Below are 22,481 nucleotides of genomic sequence, written 5' to 3'. Positions count from 1 at the left end.
GGATAATCAGTGGTCTTCATAGCAGAGTCAAATCAGGAATTTAACTAAGAAATGAGACTGAAAATGGAAGTCTTAACAGAGAATTAACAGCGTGGTCTTAATTGTGGATTCATTGAAATAAAGAACAGACAATTCTGTTCTTTTGTTGTTGTTGTTTTTTTTTTGTATTTTTAAATAATAAAATTTGGATGGTCTCCATTCTGGGGTGGTCTTAACAAGGGATATTACTGTAATAATCAAATTTAACTATTCAAATAATAAATTTCTTTCTTGAAAGATAAATACAATTATTTCATATAAAGGGATATACATACACATGAACTATCTTACCAAGTTGTATATCTGCTTCCAAAAAAAGGTATTAACAAAAATCTGGTAAATATCAGTTATTAGTAAGGTGCATATCAAAAAATAAAGAAATAATTGTATCAGGGGGAAAGGCTTAAAATAAACCTTTTATAAAATACATTCTATACTTCGACAATGAATGTTACATCATAACTAAGTAACCATGCAGTCTATGTAACAATATTAGAGGTTTATGTTATCTTAAGAAAAACATTTAGAGCAATAGTTGAGATATTTTTAACCCATGTCTCTCTTAACACCTTAAATTATGTCAATGCCCATATTCCAATAAAGAGGAAAGTGTAAACAAATAAACAAATAGAAAGAAAATAGCAATAACTTTAATTTTACAAAATATTCCCAGCATAATTACAAGTAATTTCCCCCTGATACAAAAACCAAGGCCAGCATATACAAGTTGAGTAAAGAACACAAAAACCATTAAACTCTAATTAAACAACATGTGTTGGTACATTTGTAATTCAGTCTTGCCCCAGTTCTAAATCACTTAATAAATCATAGGTTTTGCTAGCATTTTCTGGCCCCTTAGAAATTTGATTAAAGAAATTTATAGATCAAACCCATGTTATGATCATGTCAGAATAAAGTTGTCAATCACTGATATATCATGTTTAATTCTGTAAATGAATGTACTAGCTTAAAACAGTGATTACCCACATATATTGTTGTCTACAAACTGGCATGACAGACAGACAGAAAGGACAAAAACAATATACATGTACCATCTGATTTATTGATCAGTTTGGGGTCAAAAGAAAGAGGACATCACATGTTGGGTTTATTTCAAAAAATCAAAACAAGGTTAAAAACAAAGCCTAATAAAACAAAAAATATTTTTTCTATAATTATATAGGTCTATTTTCCTATACAATTCATGCTAAAAATAAACTACAAAGCACATAGAATGCCTAATAAAAACTTGTTTATCTGTTTTCCCTGCTTTAGCACTAAAAGCTAAGTGTTTCCATCCCAGATAATATGCAATTCTTTTTGCCCAAATATAATGTTTTCCTTTCATTCATAATTATACCAAAATAAGTTTTTTATTTTTTATATTGTTTGGAAATCTACTATTCCGTTAGTTGTCCCAAACAATCATTCACCTAATGGACAGCTTTCCTATAAAACTGTTTCAGACAATAACAAATCAATATCAATGTAATCACAGACTATTGTAACATATATGAAAGGTATGTAACAATACCATGCTGATGTCTGCAGGGGTAAAATGAGCTTAGAATTTATTTCTTTTCCATCATATTCAAGTTATTTTTACACCTCCCAGTTGTTTTCTTGCTTTAAGCGTTATCTTCATTCTTCAGTCAATAACCTGTTAGTTTCAATGCCAAAACCAAATAAAAGACTATAATTGGGATGCATTAAAACATCACATGCTGGTACAGTATGAAAAATAAAAGATGACATTCTCTCAACACTTTGGACAATAAAACATTTTTTGTTTGATAAAAAGTTTTTTGAATTCACCTTTTTCTTGCTGCCGCCTTCTGATGGCGTTATTCCCTCAACCTTGAAATTAAATAATTCATGATGAACAAAAAAACATCGCTACTTCTATATTACCAAAACACACCCACATACATGTATAATAGAAAAACAACGAAGTGATATCTGTCCAATACTAGAAAGTTCCAATATGAGCTTTCACATAAAGATTACATGCATATTAATTAGAAAGCTTTCTTTGTCTGAGATTAAAGCAGTATATTTATAGCCAAGATATAGAAAAGTAAATGACTGAAAAACCTGGTTAACCAAATCCTCGGAAAAACATTCTTCAACTATGTCTAAACAAGACTATGTTGTTTTTTTAAAGCCAGTTGTATAAAGGGTGTATAATTTAAAAATTGGAGAATGTTTACTGTATAAACTGTAGTAACTTTTATAGAAAAGTTTAAATTGGAACTCACTATGAAAGTAGGACCATGTCAAACAGCTTCATAACTAAATTGTAAAATATTTGAACATCTTGTTTGACATGCCCCGTTGAAAAAAATAAAACTATAACTTGAATCTAATATATATGTGAATTCCCTCAGTTCATATACAACAACAGAAAACTCAGTTTAATTTCTTCAAATGGCTAATAATAGTTTGAACTAGAACTATCGCTAAATGCGATTCATACCCCCACCAATGTCCTTGACAGAAGACCACTAGGAAAGGTGGTTAAGGGAATAACTTATGTGGCACAAATACATAAAAAGGAATTATCTCTGGTGAAAAAAAGACTAATTGTACAGGTAATAGTATAAATATATATTATCAAATCATGTTCTAAACAGTTACAAATAACCTTTCATTTTCCCAATGTATTAAACATTTTACTTATAAGTCAATTTTTGACCTTTAAGTGTGGCCTTGACCTTAATCTGGCACAAGGGTAACATGGGTTTTGCACATCACCCAGTTTGGTTGAACATTTGAGTAAAGTTTGAAGAAAATCCTTCCATTAGTATAGAATTTATAGAGTAGACACAATATATTGTCTAGTATTGGTTGTATGTAAATTTGAAGACTAAAAAGGGGCATAACTTTGTCAAAATGCAATACAGAGTAATGAAACCTGACCTGCACACCTCATATATCTTTTAAGTTTCAAGCAAATGCCTGTGCTAGTTTCAGAATTATTCAAGTACATGTTAAAATTTAAGAACTTTTTCTAAGTCAATTTTTGACTTTCAAGTGTGACCTTGACCTTTAGCCGGCACAAAGGTGACATGGATTCTGGATTCTGCACATAACCTTGTTGAGGTGAAAATTTGAGTAAAGTTTGAAGAAAATTCTTCCATGAGTATAGGATTTATAGAGCGGACACAACATATTGTCTAATATTTGATTGTATGTAAATTTGAAGACTTAAAAAGGGGCATAACTTTGGTAAAATGCAATACAGAGTTATGAAACTTGAACGAACAGCATATTGGAATTGTGACCCTTCAAAAATATATTAAGTTTCAAGCAAATACCTTTTCTAGATTTAGAAATATTCAAATAAATGTTAAAATTTAAGAATATTTTCTAAATCAATTTTTGACCTAAAAGTGTGACCTTGACCTTAAGCCAGCAAAAGAGTGACATAAGTTCTGCACATCCCCTGGTTGAGATGAACATTTGAGCCAAGATTGAAGAAAATCTTTCAACTAGTGTAGGACTTACAGAGCGGACATGACATACTGTGTAATATTTGATTGTTTGATATTTGACCTTCAATTGTGATCTTGACCTTGAGCTGACACATGGGCAACATGGTTTCTGCACACCCCCTTGTTGAGGTGAACATTTGAGCCAAGTTTGAAGAAAATCTTTCAATTAGTGTAGCACTTACAGAGCATACACAACATACTGTGTAATATTTGATTGTTTGATATTTGACCTTCAATTGTGACCTTGACCTTGAGCTGACACATGGGCAACATGGGTTCTGCACATCCCCTTGTTGAGGTGAACATTTGAGCCAAGTTTGAAGAAAATCTTTCAAGTAGTGTAGGACTTACAGTGCGGACATGACATACTGTGTAATATTTAATTGTTTGATATTTGGCCTTCAATTGTGACCTTGACCTTGAGCTGACACATGGGCCACATGGGTTCTGCACATCCCCTGGTTGAGGTGAACATTTGAGCCAAGTTTGAAGAAAATCTTTCAAGTAGTGTAGGACTTACAGAGCGGACACGACATACTGTGTAATATTTAATTGTTTGATTTTTGACCTTCAATTGTGACCTTGACCTTGAGCTGACACATGGGCAACATGGATTCTGCACATCCCCTTGTTGAGGTGAATATTTGAGCCAAGTTTAAAGAATATCTTTCAATTAGTGTAGGACTTACAGAGCGGACACAACATACTGCGTAATATTTGATTGTTTGATATTTGACCTTCAATTGTGACCTTGACCTTGAGCTGACACATGGGCAACATGGGTCTGCACATCCCCTTGTTGAGGTGAACATTTGAGCCAAGTTTGAAGAAAATCTTTCAAGTAGTGTAGGACTTACATAGCGGACACGACATACTGTGTAATATTTAATTGTTTGATATTTGACCTTCAATTGTGACCTTGACCTTGAGCTAACACATGGGCCACATGGGTTCTGCACATCCCCTGGTTGAGGTGAACATTTGAGCCAAGTTTGAAGAAAATCTTTCAAGTAGTGTAGGACTTACAGAGCGGACACGACATACTGTGTAATATTTGATAGTGTTTGATATTTGACCTTCAATTGTGACCTTGACCTTGAACTGACACATGGGCAATATGGGTTCTGCACATCCCCTTGTTGAGGTGAACATTTGAGCCAAGTTTGAAGAAAATCCTTCAATTGGTATAGGAGTTATAGAGCGGACACGAAAATGGAGACGGACGGACCGACCGACGGACGGACGGACCGACCGACGGACGGACCGACCGACGCGACAAAGCGAATCCATTATAGCCCCCCCCACATTTTGTGGTGGGAGTATAATAAGTCATCCAGATACAGTTATAATTATTTCTATAAAGTACAGTACATGTAATACAAGAATAACAAGATCTGTCATCAAAACTGCACCATTCGTTTTCTCCATGCTTGATAGTAAAGCAAGGTTGTAAAGAGAGATTAATTATGTACAAGAACATGGCAAACTTATCTGCTCCTAACAAAAGACACAAGTCATCATGGTACATAGACATGCAAAGGAACAAGACATTTAAGAAATTGTTCACATTATCGAAATAAACTGATGTTAAAAGCACCATGGCACAAGACCATAGCCTTTACTTTTTTTTCTCTTCAAAAAATGGACTTTATAACATGAGAACAGGACTGAGTTTTCTGTTGATGCAAGTTTTTACATTATGTATATAAAGCCAGTGTTTACAGTGAATAGACAGAGAGAGTGAAAAAAGTTTTGATTTATAAAAATATAATGAACATCAGATTATGTAAAACATGTTCATGTATAAATAAAGTCAACAAATATACATGAAGACACCAAGATTGCCATGGTGTTGAAATACCTTCTTTACTGTGTGTACTGGTGTTTTAATAACAGCAGGGATTGGCATGCCATATTCATCCAGGGATTCATTCAATATATCTGGCTGGGTGTCGGTCGTGAACGTGTCACGTGACTCGTCTCCATCATATGCCAGGCTCTCCTCCGATGCTTTGACTAGAAGTGGCGATGGTTCCTGTTATAAAATAAAAATTTAACAATTATACTTAATTTGCTGCAACTGACCTTCACTACTTAAAATTTATATCAGTGAATGGTTGTTCTTAGGGATTTCAAAAATAAAAATATCCAAAGAAAGCAACTAACAGTATATAGTGTGCATGGGTGTACCAAATACTAGTGGTTCAAGCAGCACATAGTGGCTGCTATATTTCACCAAATCTATGAAAGAACCTGATCAATACAATTAAACTTATAAGTCAACACCATTGATATGAGATAACAAAGTCAATGATAATAGATTTTGAGGTAACAATGTCATGAGGTAACAAGACTGCTTGATTTGAGATGACATGGTTTGAGATAACAAGGGTATTGGTTTGAGTTAACAAAATCATGGCTCTAAGATAACAAGGCAATAATACTGAAGTAACAAAGCCTTTTATTTGAGTTAAAAGGCAATTGATTAGAGGTAATAAGGCCACAAACATTAGATATCAAGGCCATTGATTTGAGTTAACAAAGTCATTAACAGATAAAAAGAGAGATAACAAGAGCCGAGTTTGAGCCGGGTAATGCTCCCCGAATAGGTTTTGGACACAGGAAAGTACACCTCTTGTAGTTTCATAGTTATGTCCCTGGAAAAAGTTCAAAGTGCAATAATTCCAAAATTAAGCAAGGCAGAGTTACTGTTCTTTGCACTGCACTTCTACTCAATGAGATCTATCTACCTACAATGTCTCATCTTGATATCTCTTATAGTTTTAAAGTTATGTTTCGGACAAAGTTCAAAGTGTTACAATTAACAAAGGGCAAAAACTCCAAAATTAGGCAAAAAGAGTTATTGTTCTTATGCACTGCACATCTACCTATTGAGCTCCATTCACCTACAAAGTTTCATGTTGATATCACTTATAGTTTTAGAGTTATGTCCCGGACAAGATTTTTCTATAAGGGGAGAAAATTCAAAAACCAGACAAAAAAGAGTTATGGTTCTTTGACAATGCACAACCCGTCAATGCCCTCTACCACTGTATGAAGTTTAAACAAATTATCTCCAAGGGTTTTCAAGTTATGCTCCAGACAAGACAATGGACGTTCTCACAGGACAGTAATTATGTGGCTACTCCATTGTTCTCTCTATTGTTCTTTTTAGCCACACAAAAGAAAATAGCCACATAAAAGCATTACGGAATGAATGACATCAAAGAGAAAGAACAGTTACCTATTGTCCCTCTAGCCACATAATTACTGTCCTGTAAGTGCTGACAGACGGACGGACAGACGGACAAGGCGGCGACTATAAGCTCCCCCGAAATTTTTCGGGGGGCATAAAAAGAGCCACTGATTTGTGGAAACAAGGCCACTGTTTAGAGATAAGTTTTTTATTTGAATTTACAAGACTATCGATCTGAGGCAACAAGGGCAGTGATTTGAGGTAACAAGATCATTGATCTGAGACAACAAGGGCAGTGATTTGAGGTAACAAGATCATTGATCTGAGACAACAAGGGCAGTGATTTGAACAAGGCTATTGTTTTTTTATGTCAATCTTAATAGTCATTTTGGTCATACCTAGGCAATGTGAGGTAACATGACCATTCATTTGATGATGTGAGCTAACAAGACTGTTGATTTATGATAACAAACAATTCAATTCAAACATAGCTATATAATACCACCTTTAGAGACAGAAATATTCTCAATTCAGCATTTCATTATGACATGAAAAATAGAACAACTTTAGCAATTCATGACCTTCAAACTCTTTATGTATGAATGGTCTTTAATTCAGACTAATCTACATACAAAGAGAAACATCACCAGAAAATGAAATGTTTCAGGTAAACTTATCATTGAACAGTATATAAAGATTGATTATGTTACAATTGAAAGCTACTATAAAAATTCAACATAAATCAGCTTTAATTGGATTTATAATTGATAAAAAATTCCAAGTTCATATCAGAGAAATATAGATCTTATATATTAAATTGGCAAGATAACATGCAATGATTCCTTTACACTTGCTTACTTATTGATGAAACATGCAAATAAAACAAAACAACTAAAGACATACACAGTTTAATGTTTGTATAACCTACCTTACATTTATAAACAAGATGGTATTTTACAACATCATTTTCTAACTATCTATAAAATTTATATTACATCAAGATTTTAGTATATCAAGTCTGTGCTGTGTTTCTTAACAAATTCAGAAACACAGCCCTTTTAATGTAATTTTTTATAGGAAATCATAGGCTTTAATATCACACTGATTATTATTGTAAACGTAAAACTGCTCAAATATTGAAAAACTAATTGAGAGGAAAAAAAATGTATTTTTTATAAAGAACAAAATATAATGTGACTAGAAATCTACTATATGTTAAAAAGCGACATATTTTGTTAGATATAGATATATTTGCTGATCACTAAAGCAAAGCTTAAGGCATATATAACTTTACTGCAACATTTTAGATTATTTCCTGAGCTTTTGCTTGTTCTCTAATTTAGCTTATTTTGTCTTTTTTTCTACTGTGATCTTTTGCTTCCTTTCCAAACTTCTTCCTCTTCTCCTTTAAAGTGTAATGTTAGTTAGGTTTGTTTTTATGTGACCCAGTGCTGACCAAGATCAGCTGGCAAAATCCATGTCATCTGATGCTGTTCTGCACTGGTTGCTTTTCAGTCAGTAAAAAGTTTTGAAAATTTTCCCTAGAAAGGATGAATGGTCTTGTCCAAATTGAAAGATGGACAAGTTCATTTAATATATTTAGCATGGAAGGAGTTATTTGAGCCGTGTCACGACAAAACCAACATAGTGGGTTTGGGACCAGCATGGATCCATACCAGCCTGCGAATCCGCGCAGTCTGATCAGGATCCATGCTGTTCGCTTACAAACCCTATAACAAGTAGAAAAACTGATAGCGAACAGCATGGATCCTGATCAGACTGCGCGGATACGCAGGCTGGTCTGGATCCATGCTGGTCGCAAACGCATTACATTGGTTTTGTCATGACGCGGCTCATTTAAAGTATATCTAGACTGTAGAACTGTTCAAGACTGGACTTCACTGTACAGAACTTTCCAAAATAAACAATATGTTCACTGATGTATTACCACTCAATAAACAAAAATGACTGAGGAACAAAAAACGCAAACACCGAAAGCAATTTGGGTGGATGACAGCTTAAGCAAAGATTTCTTTACATAGTTTATCATTACTCTTTCATTTCTAATGTATTCTTTTTGCAGGTAAGCAAGCTGATTAAAACTAAAATGTAATAAAATAACTACTGAAGGGAATAGAAACTGAAGCTTGTAATTGTAGGAGGCCAAAAACTGTTGGATTTCTTTTTTATCACATTAAGTTGGCTACAAGTCATTGAATTATAATTTCGTTCACATTATGCAAATCAAAAATGTAATATTTTGGAAAAAGAAGAAACTTGAAAATATCAAAGTTAAGAAGAAGTAAAATATCAGAAATCTCTGCTTGCCTTTGTAGAAAAGGAAATTTAAACTTATCTATACCTGTTTATTAATAACATTGAATGTGTGGGCTATTTCCACCTATGGATGGAAATAAAGATACATGTATAATATTGGTTTTGCACAAATATAGCATCTTAAACACAAAACTTAAATTTTACCCCTACAGTATATTATACTTTTGTTATGGGGAGTTTATTATATACCTCTAATAGTAACATAAAACATAGTCTTATACCGTATATCAGGTTATTTTAGAGTAAAGCAAATTTCGTGATTTTGGCAAATTTTTTAGCAGTATTGCTGAACATGTTTCTATTTTTACGTGTTTATCTGCTAAAAAAAATTCATTTTATTTAATGTCTAATTTTTTTTCCAAAGGTTAATCTAGTTTTTACTTTCCTATTGGTGTATCGTAAATAGTTCAGAACTCGGTATTTCACACTTATTGTCTTGTCTATTCTTATTATTAACATATTACTGTTATACCTATGTTTTGGTATTTGTGTGCATAGTGTGAATTATTTTCATTGGATAATCAATTAATCAAACAAAATACCAGTTTGCTCACTGTGTCACTAGAAATTTTTGTTGTCCTCTTTATAAATTTTTTTAATAAAACAAGATACAGAAACACACAAATACCTTGTATTAAATTGAAGTAAATTTTAATGAATCTATATTTGCATTATACTAGCGAAAAAACCTGATATACGGTATTTAGATCTGATATATGTTGTCAATTTCATATAAACATTTCTAAAATAAGACCTGGAAACTGTAATATAAGCTTACATATGAATGCACATCTATCTTGATTATTTCATACATTACAACTTCTTACAGCTGCATCTATGATCTAGGGGTCAATTCTTTGGGGTTTTTTTCCTCTTTTTTTTAAGTACACAGCATTTTTTTTATTTGCTTAAAAGCTGTTTGTCAAGATTTTAAACCCCCTTGCTGGATGGGATCTTTTTTTAAATTTGCATATTTCTTTTACAAATTTGAAATGTTTGTAAGAAGTTTGCATGAATTGACAACAAATGTTAGATATTTTAATCACAAGATAAAACAGTAGTTGTCTGTAAGATACAAAGCTCCACTTTTTCTAATTTTCTGATAAAGTGATAAAAAGTGTCAAAACATTAACATTATCAAACTTTGTCAGCAACCTATTTAACTGGCCTTAGAGACATGTTAAATTTCATCCTAATATCCTGCTTAGTACAGCAACAATTTTTTTACTGAAGTCCCAAGTAAACAAGGGTGATAATTGGTTCACATAGCAAGTCAGGGCAATGTAACATGGTTGGTTACATGAATCATGGCACAAAACTTGACACAAAGGAAATAATACTTTTTTTCTTTTTCTTTGAAAAGTAGAGCTATAAACACAATCTGTGTAATTTGCATTAGCTGACTGAAAACATAAAAATAATACCCAAATAAAAACAAAAAAATGTTTGTTACAAAATATAGATAATTTTCTTCCAATATTTTTACTAACATTTCATTAAAAATAAAAATGTTCCTTTGCCACAAACATCAATATTCATGTGTGTAATTATAAAGAATCTATAAAGAATTTAAGATTGCTTTAAATTGAAAACTTGGTGATGTTGGTTGTGATGTTACAAATTAAATTTTTCTAAACAAGTCTGAAAAAGATAATTTTCCAAAATAAGTTACGTGATTTCATTATTTATTGTATCTATAACCCCATTTATTTCTTGCATCCTTTCCAACTACTCTAAGGAAAGTCATAAATATCCTAGACTAACATGAAATTTTTGTCATAAATTGGAAAATAAATTCCATTATTGTTACCTGGAAAACTAACACTGTAACAATTTGGTACAAAAACTATTGTAAACACTTCTAAAAGAAGAAACAACAGTCTAGAATCAAACCACTGTTATGTTATATTTACTTTCTTGCTTGTTTAACTATAAAAAGCCCTAGAACTCAACTAACATAGTAGCATAAAAGGCCATTTACATGGGATATACAAATTTCTACATGCTTAAGGGTAAAATACAGAGAGAAAAAAAAACAAGTAAGTTATTAGATTATATAAAACATACCTTAGCTGGAACAATCTGTTTACGGAAGAAGAGAACTTCATCATCTGTTACCCTTGGTGACAATGAATGTTTCTTGAAAAAATAAAAATTACATTAACTATTACATCAAATATCTCATACATTAAATCTTCAATAAACTTAGTATCTAATAAATAACAAGTAATAAAACTTGACAGCCTCTATATCACCTTATTATTCTAATTCATTTCAAAGGGGCATAAACCTGCTCTGAAAGAAATTATGCCCTTAAATTTTCATTCTTCACCACCATTTTTGAGTACTATGTCAGACATAAGAAATACCTGTATAGAATAAGCCCTGTTTTTCTCATGAATTTCCCTAACAACATGTGTACCAGCAGAAATGTCAAGTAAGTGGAAAAGTCAACATGTAATTCAAGTAATTATAAACATTTTGTAAAAATTACATAACTTAATTAGCATGTTGTACATGTATACAACAATAATACAAGAAGCTCACCTTTAGACCCTTTGACAATCTCCTGACAGTTTTCTCTACCTCATGGTATTTTGACTCACAGATATACACATCAGATTCCAACACTTCTGTAGGACGACCTGTTATAAATATATTCAATTCCTGTAGTGTTTATAACTTTATAAACATGACTTGACATTAACATATCTTAACTTTAACAGAGTGATATTACTTTGATATTTCTGACTGGATGCTTATCTTACAGTCAAACATTTGTAAAGGGCAGACTTATAAAACAAGTGCTATCTGTAAACAAACAAAATATTTTTCATCAGTTATATGGTTCAGTATTATATGTATGTAAGCTCATACAATCCGAACTATACTGGGATATTATATTTTACTTGTCTCTGGTTTTCTGTCCTACTAACACTGTAAAGGTCTTATAGTGACATTCCTGCTTTACTACTGGGAGAATTACCTTTCTAATTCAACTTTTAATTAACAATTCAACATCTTTAAGTTTATAAATATGGCATTATCTTTGACAAAGTCAAAGTTAAATATTAACATACATACTTGCAGCCTTTACATCAATCAATTGTTTGTGTGCAATCTAACTATGACATACTAGTATTCTCAGGATTTTTATTAGTATGAAACTGATTTAAGATTAAAATCTCATATGTAATTTCTATTTGTAGTTTTTGTATTGTGACAACTATCTTACTGGTACAGAAGTCCTTCACATGTAGAACACAACATCTTCCTGTAACACTATCCATGGTTCTAGCCTCCTCTACACCACATATAAACATCTCATTCTTGTAAAACAGTCTAGTAGGTGGATGTTCAATGTCACATGGTCGTATAAACAGAGGACCATAGAAATATCTCTGTTCATATTTATCTGCCCACATTCTATCTATTCTGTATATCAATGGTTTATCCATATCAGACTTTACATATACACAATCACCTAGATAGAAATAAAAATAGTTAATTAAATCATTTAAAGAATCTCTGAACAAAATATTATATCTTTTTTAGAAACTTCAGTAACTCCACAACCTAAGCTCCATTGACTTTCAGTCTAAGTTACAATTACTTCACAATCTAAATTCAATGGATAACAATCATATAGCATGTAATTAAAAACTTCATCAATTTTTAAACACATATGAATGTGTATTTGTCCCAGACAAAAAGGTCTATGCTTAATTTGCATGCTGAGAATAAGCTGATTCTTTGAAGACCAAGTTATTTTTGGTATAAGTTGTCTACAAATATTTACTCAGTAATATGTGGTAGCAGTTTGAAGTTTTCTTCTTTGCTGTAAAGTCAAATTGTATCATAGTTTGGGGACCTTTCTGTTGAAAATGTGTCAGAGTTAAATCGTATACATATACATGCACAGTGCGTTAACTGGAGTGCATGTATTAATTACCCACACTCCAGAGCATGCCCATTGATTGGTTCATTATGTCTGGGATTTACATATTGTGACAACAGAGAAAGGGATAACGATAGAAATATCATATTCAGATGCTCCTTCATTGGTTATTACTTTTTTTCTGGGGTTTCATATTGTGACAACATGGAATGTGTTTTATGTTTGACTATGATACAAAAGATACAAAAGAGATAGAACACCAAAACACCCGGCAATCTGATTAATACTCGGGGGCTATGCCCCCTCGTACAAATCATGGATAGCCTCGTGTTTCGATGCTCTTTCTATTACTAACAATACGTTTTACCTGTTGGAACAGTCACAAAAATATCGGTATTCGTAAAACCTGTCAAAATTATAGAGATTTTTAAAATTGTCTGAAAAAGTTTATTTGGAGTGAACACATGAAATAACTCACCAACTTTGTACACCCCTGTCAATGTCCTCATTTGTTCATATAATATCTGACCATCTTCATTAGGTGCTCCCACATTCACAACAACATCCTGCGTATATATATGCACAACTTATTTGTAACTCACAGTCTCATATATTTGGGTAGGATGACATTTCAAAGGCAAAACACAATTTTCAATGTTTTTCTTTACATTGACATTTGTTGCAGCAAAGAAAATTTAAATAATAACTTTTACAGTCTTAAATATAGGATAAATTCATACCAAAAATCTAACAAATTTTGTAAACACATGGTTAAACCAATACATTTATCCCTACCACAACCATTCATGTAAATTCTATTTTCATTTAAAATTCTTTCAATGATAATGAATCAAAGAAAAGACACCATACATTTCTTTCTTTATCCAGTATACTGGTATCTCCGTCATCAAACTCATCTTTGTCTTTGTCAGCAAATATGGACGCCACACGTATCGGGTGAAATGGTACATCTCGTTCTATCAACTTCAGCTCCTCACTTCTTGGTACTGACCACAGCTAAATTATATATAGTACATGATGCCACTCAGTATTATTTATGATTTATAATATTCCAAGCAATAATTGAATAACAGCTGATCCTATGGTAATCCAGTATACAATCTAAATCTTTATTTGAAACTAAATTCTTCTATTTCATTTAGAAATTCTTCTCCAAAAGCTGAGACCCGGTATCCTCTATACATAAATCTATTAATACTACATTTTTTTTATCTTAAACATATGTTCTTCCAAGAATAAACTATAATTCATACAATTAAATATATCCTAAAAAGTAACCTTCTAGTTTGCTTTTTAACAAAATACATAACTAATAGATTAATCCAGATATTTCAATCATATCTGTTCCTATATATTACCTTTATTTTCTTGAAGCTTCTTGTCTTACTGGTGTATCTGAACTCACACACATATACATCATTGTCGGCATAACCCTGGTAAAAATTACAAATATTATCATTATGATAAAGGGAAAAAACATAAACATTTCTTTTATAAATATAGGAAGCTTTTACTTATGATAAATATCAAGTATTTTTGATTTCAGGCAAAAACAGGTACCTGGATAGAACATTCAACCTTTATCAAGCAAATGAAAAAGCTATGTTACATGAAAGAATTCAATGTTTTGGCAGGGTTTGTACCCACAGTAATGAGAAGCAGGAGACTAGAAGTCAGTAACTATAACCATTTAGCCACAATGACCCCATTTCCTTACAAAGTTCCTCTTATTGTGCTTGATCATTGTATGAAGTTTTTTTTAATTCCAACCAGTACGTTTTAAGTTATGCTCTGGACAAGGAAAAGTATCAAAGGGCAATAACTCTGTAATTTGTCAAAATGGTGTTATGATTCTTGTGCACTGCACTTCCTCTTAATGTGCTTGACAACTGTATGAAGTTGTATTGAATTCCAATCAGTAATTTTCAAGTAATGGTCCAGACAAGGAAAAGTAACAAAGGGCGATAACTCTGTAATTAGTCAAGATGGAGTTATGGTTCTTGTGCACTGCACTTCCTCTAACTGTGCTTGACCATTGTATGAAATTATATTGAATTCCAACCATTTGTCTTCAAGTTATACTCCCTACAAAAAAAGCAATCGAAAAGTAACAAAGGGCAATAACTCTGTAATTACTTTAGATAGAGTTATGGTTCTTGTGCACTGCACTTCCCCTTATTGTGCTTGACAATTGTATGAAGTTGTTTTGAATTCCAATCAGTAGTTTTCAAGTTATGCTCTGGACAAGGAAAAGTAACAAAGGGCAGTAACTTTATAATTAGTCAAGATGGAGTTATGGTTCTTGTGCACTGCACTTCCTCTAACTGTGTTTGACCATTGTATGATGTTATATTGAATTCCAACCATTAGTCTACAAGTTATGGTCCGGACAAAAAAAGCAATGGAAAAGTAACAAAGGACAATAACTCTATAATTACTTTAGATAGAGTTATGGTTCTTGTGCACTGCACTACTCCTTATTGTGCATGACAATTGTATGATTCCAATCAGTGGTTTTCAAGTTATGCTCTGGACAAGGAAATGTATCAAAGGGCAGTAACTCTGTAATTAGTCAAGATAGAGTTATGGTTCTTGTGCACTGCACTTCCTCTAACTGTGCTTGACCATTGTATGAAATTATATTGAATTCCAACCATTTGTCTTCAAGTTATACTCTGGACAAAACAAGAGCGATCAGTAATCACATGTGTCGCCTCATGATGGCCAATTTCATGTTGGGACAAATTTTGTGACAGACGGACGGACAGACGGACAGTGCACAACTAGACTAACCACTTTGTACTGATCATTCCTGTAAAATTTGGATAAAATTGCACCAGTAGTTTATGAGGAGTAGTCCGGACAAGCTTTTGCGTATCTGGCAACACACAGAAAAAAAACACCTTTTTATCAAAGGGCCATAACTCGGCCAAAAATCATTCAACCGGAAAACCCGTGCAATATGCGCAAGGACTTGAGCTACAGATCAATCCTGTAAAGTTTCATTGAAAGTGCATAAGTGGTATAAGAGAAGTAGTCTGGACAAACTTTAAAAATAAAAATTATTAAAGGGCCATAACTCAAACAAAAATCATTGAACCGGAAAATGCTGACAATATGCACAACTAGACTTGGTACTGATCATTCCTGTAAAGTTTGGATGAAATTGCACCAGTAGTTTATGAGGAGTAGTCTGGACAAGCTTTTGTGTATCTGGCAACACAGAGAAAAAAACACCTTTTTATCAAAGGGCCATAACTCGGCAAAAAATCTTTCAACCAGAAAACCCGTGCAATATGCGCAAGGACTTGAGCTAAAGATCAATCCTGTAAAGTTTCATTGAAATTGCATTAGTGGTATAAGAGAAGTAGTCCGGACAAACTTTAAAATTAAAAATTATTAAAGGGCCATAACTCTGACAAAAATCATTGAACCCGAAAATGCTTACAATATGCACAACTAGACTTGGTACTGATCATTCCTGTAAAGTTTGGATGAAATTGCACCAGTAGTTTATGAGGAGTAGTCCGGACAAGTTTTGTGACAGACGGACGGACAGACGGACGGACGGACGGACAGACAGACGGACAGACAGACGACGGAGAAGTGATCCCTATATGTCGCCACTACTCCGTAGAGGCGACACAAAAAGCAATCGAAAAGTAACAAAGGGCAATAACTCTGTAATTACTTTAGATAGAGTTATGGTTCTTGTGCACTGCACTTCTCCTTATTGTGCTTGACAATAGTATGAAGTTGTTTTGAATTGCAACCAGTAGTTTTCAAGTTATGCTCCGGACAAGGAAAAGTAACAAAGGGCAATAACTCTGTAATTATGTAATTAGTCAAGATGGAGTTATGGTTCTTGTGCACTGCACTTCCTCTCAATGTGCTTGACCATTGTATGAAGTTATATTGACTTCCAACCGTTAGTTTTCAAGTTATGCTCCGGACAAGGAAAATGCAACGGACCGCTGGACCGACCAACCGACCACTGGGTGACTCCTATATACCCCCCCAAACTTCGTTTTTGGGGGTATAATTATAGAATAAAAACTATCACTGCAAAGTTTCCAAAAGTCAAATGTTACCTCTGGTTTATATTTGAAATACTCTCGGACATTCATTACAAAACATCTTCCAATGATTTGGTTTGGTGACGTGCTAGCGTAACAGTCACTCTTCAACACTTCTTTCTGTAGAAACTTTCTGGTAGCCAGGTGGAAAGTCTCATTTGGTCGGTAGAACCAGTTACCATACACCTGTTGCTGACCATCATTATCAGTGTAGATTTTCTCTATACATAATATATGGGGCTCACTGTCTGAATCTCTGAAAACATTGAAAATAATGTCACATTCTAGAACTTCTCTCTCATACAATAATATATATTGTGCCATCAATATTCCATGAAAAAATTCCCCCAAAAGATATACATCCTGCTTCATACTAAATCACCACACATATATTTTTTATATCCAAGTATGTATATATACTTGTATGCTACCATCATACTTTATGGTTACCTTAATGTAAAAAGTGCAAACAAAACATGCGAAACATTAGAGAAATAAGTAACTATGAACAATATGCATATTTGGCGTGTTTTTTTTATACAGATCTTTTTTTGGTACAGGCTATTCTTTTTGGTATAGGTGATCTTATTTGGTATAAATCATTTTAATTGGTATTTGGTAGAGATCATTTCTTTGGTAAAGGCTTTTTTACTTGGTATAGGTTATTTAGCTGAGTCAGTTTCAACCTGGAGGACAAATGCTTAATAATTTTATGTACAAAATGTATTGAAATCAATATAGATAGAAGCAGCAAGCATTCACTATGTTGGAATATGAACACTATGACCCTCCGTCTGGCATGTAGAGCTCATCATGGTGCATGGACCTGTGACGACTTTATGTGGAAGGACTTTCCTGTTTTGGACAAAGTTTAAGTTTTGTAACAAACAGAAAGTCAAACCAGACAGACCAAAATTATATTATCAAAGTATAAACTTATAAAACTTTGTAATCAACTGTAAAGTACAATGAGCACTTACATTTAAATAAAAAATAGCAGTTAGGAACATGTTATTTTGCTTCAAAATTGAATAATTTTGTATCGTTGTTATTCATTAAACTTTTAACATGGAAATGAACAACAAGTTGCAAAAGCAAACAAATAAATCATAAAGCATAAAAAAGCTAGCAAAATGAAACAAAAACGAAACAAGTAAAAACATAGCGACCAAACTTTCCATGAAATATTCTGTTGAGGTTTTTTTTCTCATGTAATGTGATACCTTAAATATTTTGTATTTCTTTTTCTTATTCTCCCCGACTTTGTTGTTTTCCTGTTTATATAGAGATATTACTTTGTTGTTTTCCTGTTTATATAGAGATATTACTTTGTTGTTTTCCTGTTTATATAGAGATATTACTTTGTTGTTTTCCTGTTTATATAGAGATATTACTTTGTTGTTTTCCTGTTTATATAGAGATATTACTTTGTTGTTTTCCTGTTTATATAGAGATATTACTTTTTTAAAGCTAATGTTGTTTTCCTGTTTATATAGAGATATTACCTTTTTTAAAGCTAATGCTGTTTTAAATATAAGATATTTACAAGTTATCAAATGTGAATCCTGAGAGGTTGTGTTCATGACAATTTTCATAAAATGTTCATTTTAAAACTGAGGTACCATAAAATAACAATCAAGTTGAAGTTACTCACAGCAAAACAGTAATTAATAATTCCATAAAAAGATCCAAAATTAAATTTTCTTTTCATTGACAAATGGATGGTAGTTATATAGATAAAGGTGAAAACTTATCACACAAACTATATTACCATTTGCTCTAATTGTTGTAGAATAAAAAGCATCAAAACAAAACTACAAATATTGCTGTTTCAAGCCAACCAAGATAAAATCATAAAATATGCTGCAAAATCATGAAGTAAGCAATTAACCTTAATTATGAATCAATTATTGTACAAACCTTGGTTCTATGTAGACAAAATCACCAACCCTGTATATCTGATCTTTGTATTTCAAACTTTCATTACCCTCTCCCTGAAATACACATCAAATACTTTACTTTATATCTTATCCTGTAGACAGATAGATGTATTTGATGTCAAACTACCTCAGCTTTAACAATCATGTATGCAGAACCTTCTCCCATGGCTGAATTGTTTACTTACCACACCTTGATATAGGATTTAACTCAAGGGGTTTGCAGAAATCATGATCACAGAGTAGAAAATCTTTTTCATTGATTTTTACATTTTTCATACATTATCAAAAATAAATCGGTCCAAGGATTATTTAGATGTTTAAAAGTGCATTTTGAAAGGTGAAAAGGCAAGTTTTTAGCATTTAATATATAAGCAATCACTATTTAACTTATAGATCTTATGTTTAGTAATCACAATATCATCCCTGTACATTGATCTCAATCTATCTGCTTACTACCTAACATTTCCACATGAAGTCTCCCATCTCCATAGTCAGTGTACTTCCATTTCCATGAAGACTGCATATAACATTAAACACAATTAAACACCACACACTGTACAATATAATCATAGATAGGTGTAGAAGTTGTGACTTACATCAGTGGATACTTGTGGAGTCTCCTCCACATCACCTGTTTTCTTCTCATCTTCAGCTTGTTCAGCCACACTCTTTGCCAACTTCTCTGCCTACAATGTTCAAACAAATCACAAATTATTAACAGCTTATTCATCTCATAAGATTCCTTTCTTTACTTTGTTAAATTTCAATTTCTGATGTAACTGACTTTTTTTTTAATTTAGTCATATACCAATAAGCCTTTACAATGATTATTTCATTGGGTTTTAGTAATTTGCTATCATGTACTGTCTTGTTTAAATCTGATAGAATATAGGAATATACAAGAGCTGTCGGTAGGACAGCATGCTCGACTATTCTTAGTGCTTGATAGTAAAAAAAATGCCTGATACAGTTACCTCCTCCTGTTTACAGGTTGGGGTCATGATGGTGAACAAGTGTGCAAAGTTTCAAAGCCAGATGTCAATGGACTTTGAAAATATTTGAACTATTACAAAAACTTTAACGTAAATTCTAAGTCGAAAAAGGGGCATAATTCTGTCAAAATGCTTGATAGAGTTACCTCCTCCTGTTTACAGGTTGGGGTCATGATGTTGAACAAGTGTGCAAAGTTTCAATGCCATATGTCAATGGACTTTGAAAATATTTGAACTATTACAAAACCTTTAACATAAATTCTAAGTCAAAAAAGGGGCATAATTCTGTCAAAATGCTTAATAGAGTTACCTCCTCCTGTCTACAGGTTGGGTCATGATGGTGAACAAGTGTGCAAAGTTTCAAAGCCATATGTCTATGGACTTTGAAAATATTTGAACTATTACAAAAACTTTAACGTAAATTCTAAGTCAAAAAAGGGGCATTATTCTGTCAAAATGCTTAATAGAGTTACCTCCTCCTGTGTAAAGGTTTGGGGTCATGATGGTGAACAAGTGTGCAAAGTTTCAAAAGCCATATGTCAATGGACTTTGAAAATATTTGAACTATTACAAAACTTTAACGTAAATTTCTAAGTCGAAAAAGGGGCATAATTCTGTCAAATACTTGATAGAGTTACCTCCTCCTGTCTACCAGGTTGGGGTCATGATGGTGAACAAGTGTGCAAAGTTTCAAAGCATATGTCAATGGACTTTGAAAATATTTGAACTATTACAAAAACTTTAACGTAAATTCTAAGTCGAAAAAGGGGCATAATTCTGTCAAAATGCTTGATAGAGTTACCTCCTCCTGTCTACAGGTTGGGGTCATGATGGTGAACAAGTGTGCAAAGTTTCAAAGCCATATGTCAATGGACTTTGAAAATATTTGAACTATTACAAAAACTTTAACATAAGTGGTTACGCCGACGCCGACGCCGACGCCGACGCCGACGCTCGGGTGACTGCAATAGCTCTACTTATTCTTATCGAATAGTCGAGCTAAAAAAGAGTGTATCATTTACCTCTACAATACTATGTATATGTTTCTCAGTAAAACTGAGGGCCGGTGACAGAAGTACTTCGCCATTTTTACACAATGCATCTCTATTCTTGATAAAGAACATCTGCATCTCTACAGTGTCTTCGTAAAGTTGTGAGTCAGAACGACTCATAGCACGAGCTCGTGAAAACACTTTAAACATATCATCCTGAAACCTGTCCATTCTACGATAACGCCCCTGAAATTATATAACAGAACTATAAAATCACCATACACTTCACAATATAATCTTGATTTATAATTTTCTTTTTTGTCTGGATGGTCTTTTTCTTCTTTTGTTGGCTTTGTTTTAATCTAAGTAACAGTAAAGAACTGTTTAAGTCATATGGTGACTGGCTATAATGGTAAAGGAAAATCCCAGATACCATTCTGTGTATAATCAATGTTCAGTTACTGCCACATGGGATGAACCACCAATCTGGTTAAGATTGTTTATTATTATTCTTGTTACTTTGATTATTTGAATAAGTCTTATACATACAGAAACAGTACACAGTATACTGTAAAAATATTATAAAAACTTTCATCTTCAGTCTCAACTTCATTCTCCATTACTCAAAATGAAGTTAAAATGCCAGAAATATATATCTTACTCTATCTAGGTTTCTCTTTATCTTGTCAAAAGACAGTGGCCTCCTGAAAACAAATATAATCATGATTCATATCTTCTTTTTATTATCATTGCAATAAAATTACAACTTAACATCTATTATGTATTTTAACATTAATGGTAAATATAAGTCAGTAACCGGTGAACTGTTTATTCTACACTTTGCTGTAAGACATTTACTATACAAGGGAGCTTAAAAAAGTTGGCAAAAACATATAAAATAGAGGCTACACCAGTAAGACCAATAGAAAGATTTTATTATAAACAGAAACTATTTCTTTATTTTTAAACATTGAATATGAGTAAGTGACTATTTTGAATCAAGAGTATGAATTAATGTAGATATGTACTCAGCATTAGGGTCCATTCCTGGATCTCGTTCTGGTAATTCTGAGAATGAGTCCGAGTAACATCTCCCTTCCTCGTCCTGATGGTTGTATGTAGCTATAAATAGATTTGTCATCATTTCCTGTACAACTGCTCGCACATCAGGAACCTCATTGGTGAAATCATCACTTAGCTCCACCTTCTTTTCTAGACACACCCTTTGTAATGTCAGGGCATCCTGAAATCAGGTGAAGGAATATGTTAAATATGTAAATATTTCATCTTTGATTACTTTCCTGGGATAGGGAAAATAGAATATGTTAAGTGGCAAAAATTTACACACATTTTTACTTTAAAATAAAGAATTTAGGCTTTCTAAAAACACTAATATTTCTAATATGACAACAACTGTTGAAATTGTAATTAAAGGTAAATAAGGTCATTCACAGAGTAAATGTAAATATTTCTCCATATAAACAGAAAATTTAGAT

The 22,481-nt window shown here is 32.7% G+C and overlaps 1 protein-coding gene across 9 annotated transcripts in view; it reads right to left on the bottom strand.

The window, feature by feature from the left end:
• LOC132725688 (protein polybromo-1-like) overlaps window positions 1-22,481 on the bottom strand; it is a gene marked incomplete at its 3' end in the record, with an annotated part of 41,566 nt that overhangs the window by 5,697 nt on the left and 13,388 nt on the right. For 4 of the 9 annotated variants that reach the window (XM_060710872.1, XM_060710869.1, XM_060710864.1 and 1 more), the window contains 16 exon segments: window positions 1,855-1,896; window positions 5,395-5,568; window positions 9,092-9,130; window positions 11,134-11,205; window positions 11,614-11,711; window positions 12,302-12,550; window positions 13,443-13,530; window positions 13,835-13,981; window positions 14,344-14,418; window positions 17,077-17,317; window positions 18,285-18,335; window positions 18,982-19,055; window positions 19,598-19,687; window positions 21,016-21,231; window positions 21,647-21,689; window positions 22,014-22,228. In XM_060710872.1, the coding sequence (XP_060566855.1) occupies window positions 1,855-1,896; window positions 5,395-5,568; window positions 9,092-9,130; window positions 11,134-11,205; window positions 11,614-11,711; window positions 12,302-12,550; window positions 13,443-13,530; window positions 13,835-13,981; window positions 14,344-14,418; window positions 17,077-17,317; window positions 18,285-18,335; window positions 18,982-19,055; window positions 19,598-19,687; window positions 21,016-21,231; window positions 21,647-21,689; window positions 22,014-22,228 (1,914 nt within the window). 9 annotated transcript variants of the gene reach the window in all.

This window comes from Ruditapes philippinarum, unplaced genomic scaffold, assembly GCF_026571515.1.
Source record: "Ruditapes philippinarum isolate M1 unplaced genomic scaffold, ASM2657151v2 ctg1379_1_1_1_1, whole genome shotgun sequence".
Classification (NCBI taxonomy): domain Eukaryota; kingdom Metazoa; phylum Mollusca; class Bivalvia; order Venerida; family Veneridae; genus Ruditapes; species Ruditapes philippinarum.
The sequence above is the reverse complement of the archived record's forward strand: the minus strand, read 5'-3'. Positions and strand labels throughout refer to the sequence as shown.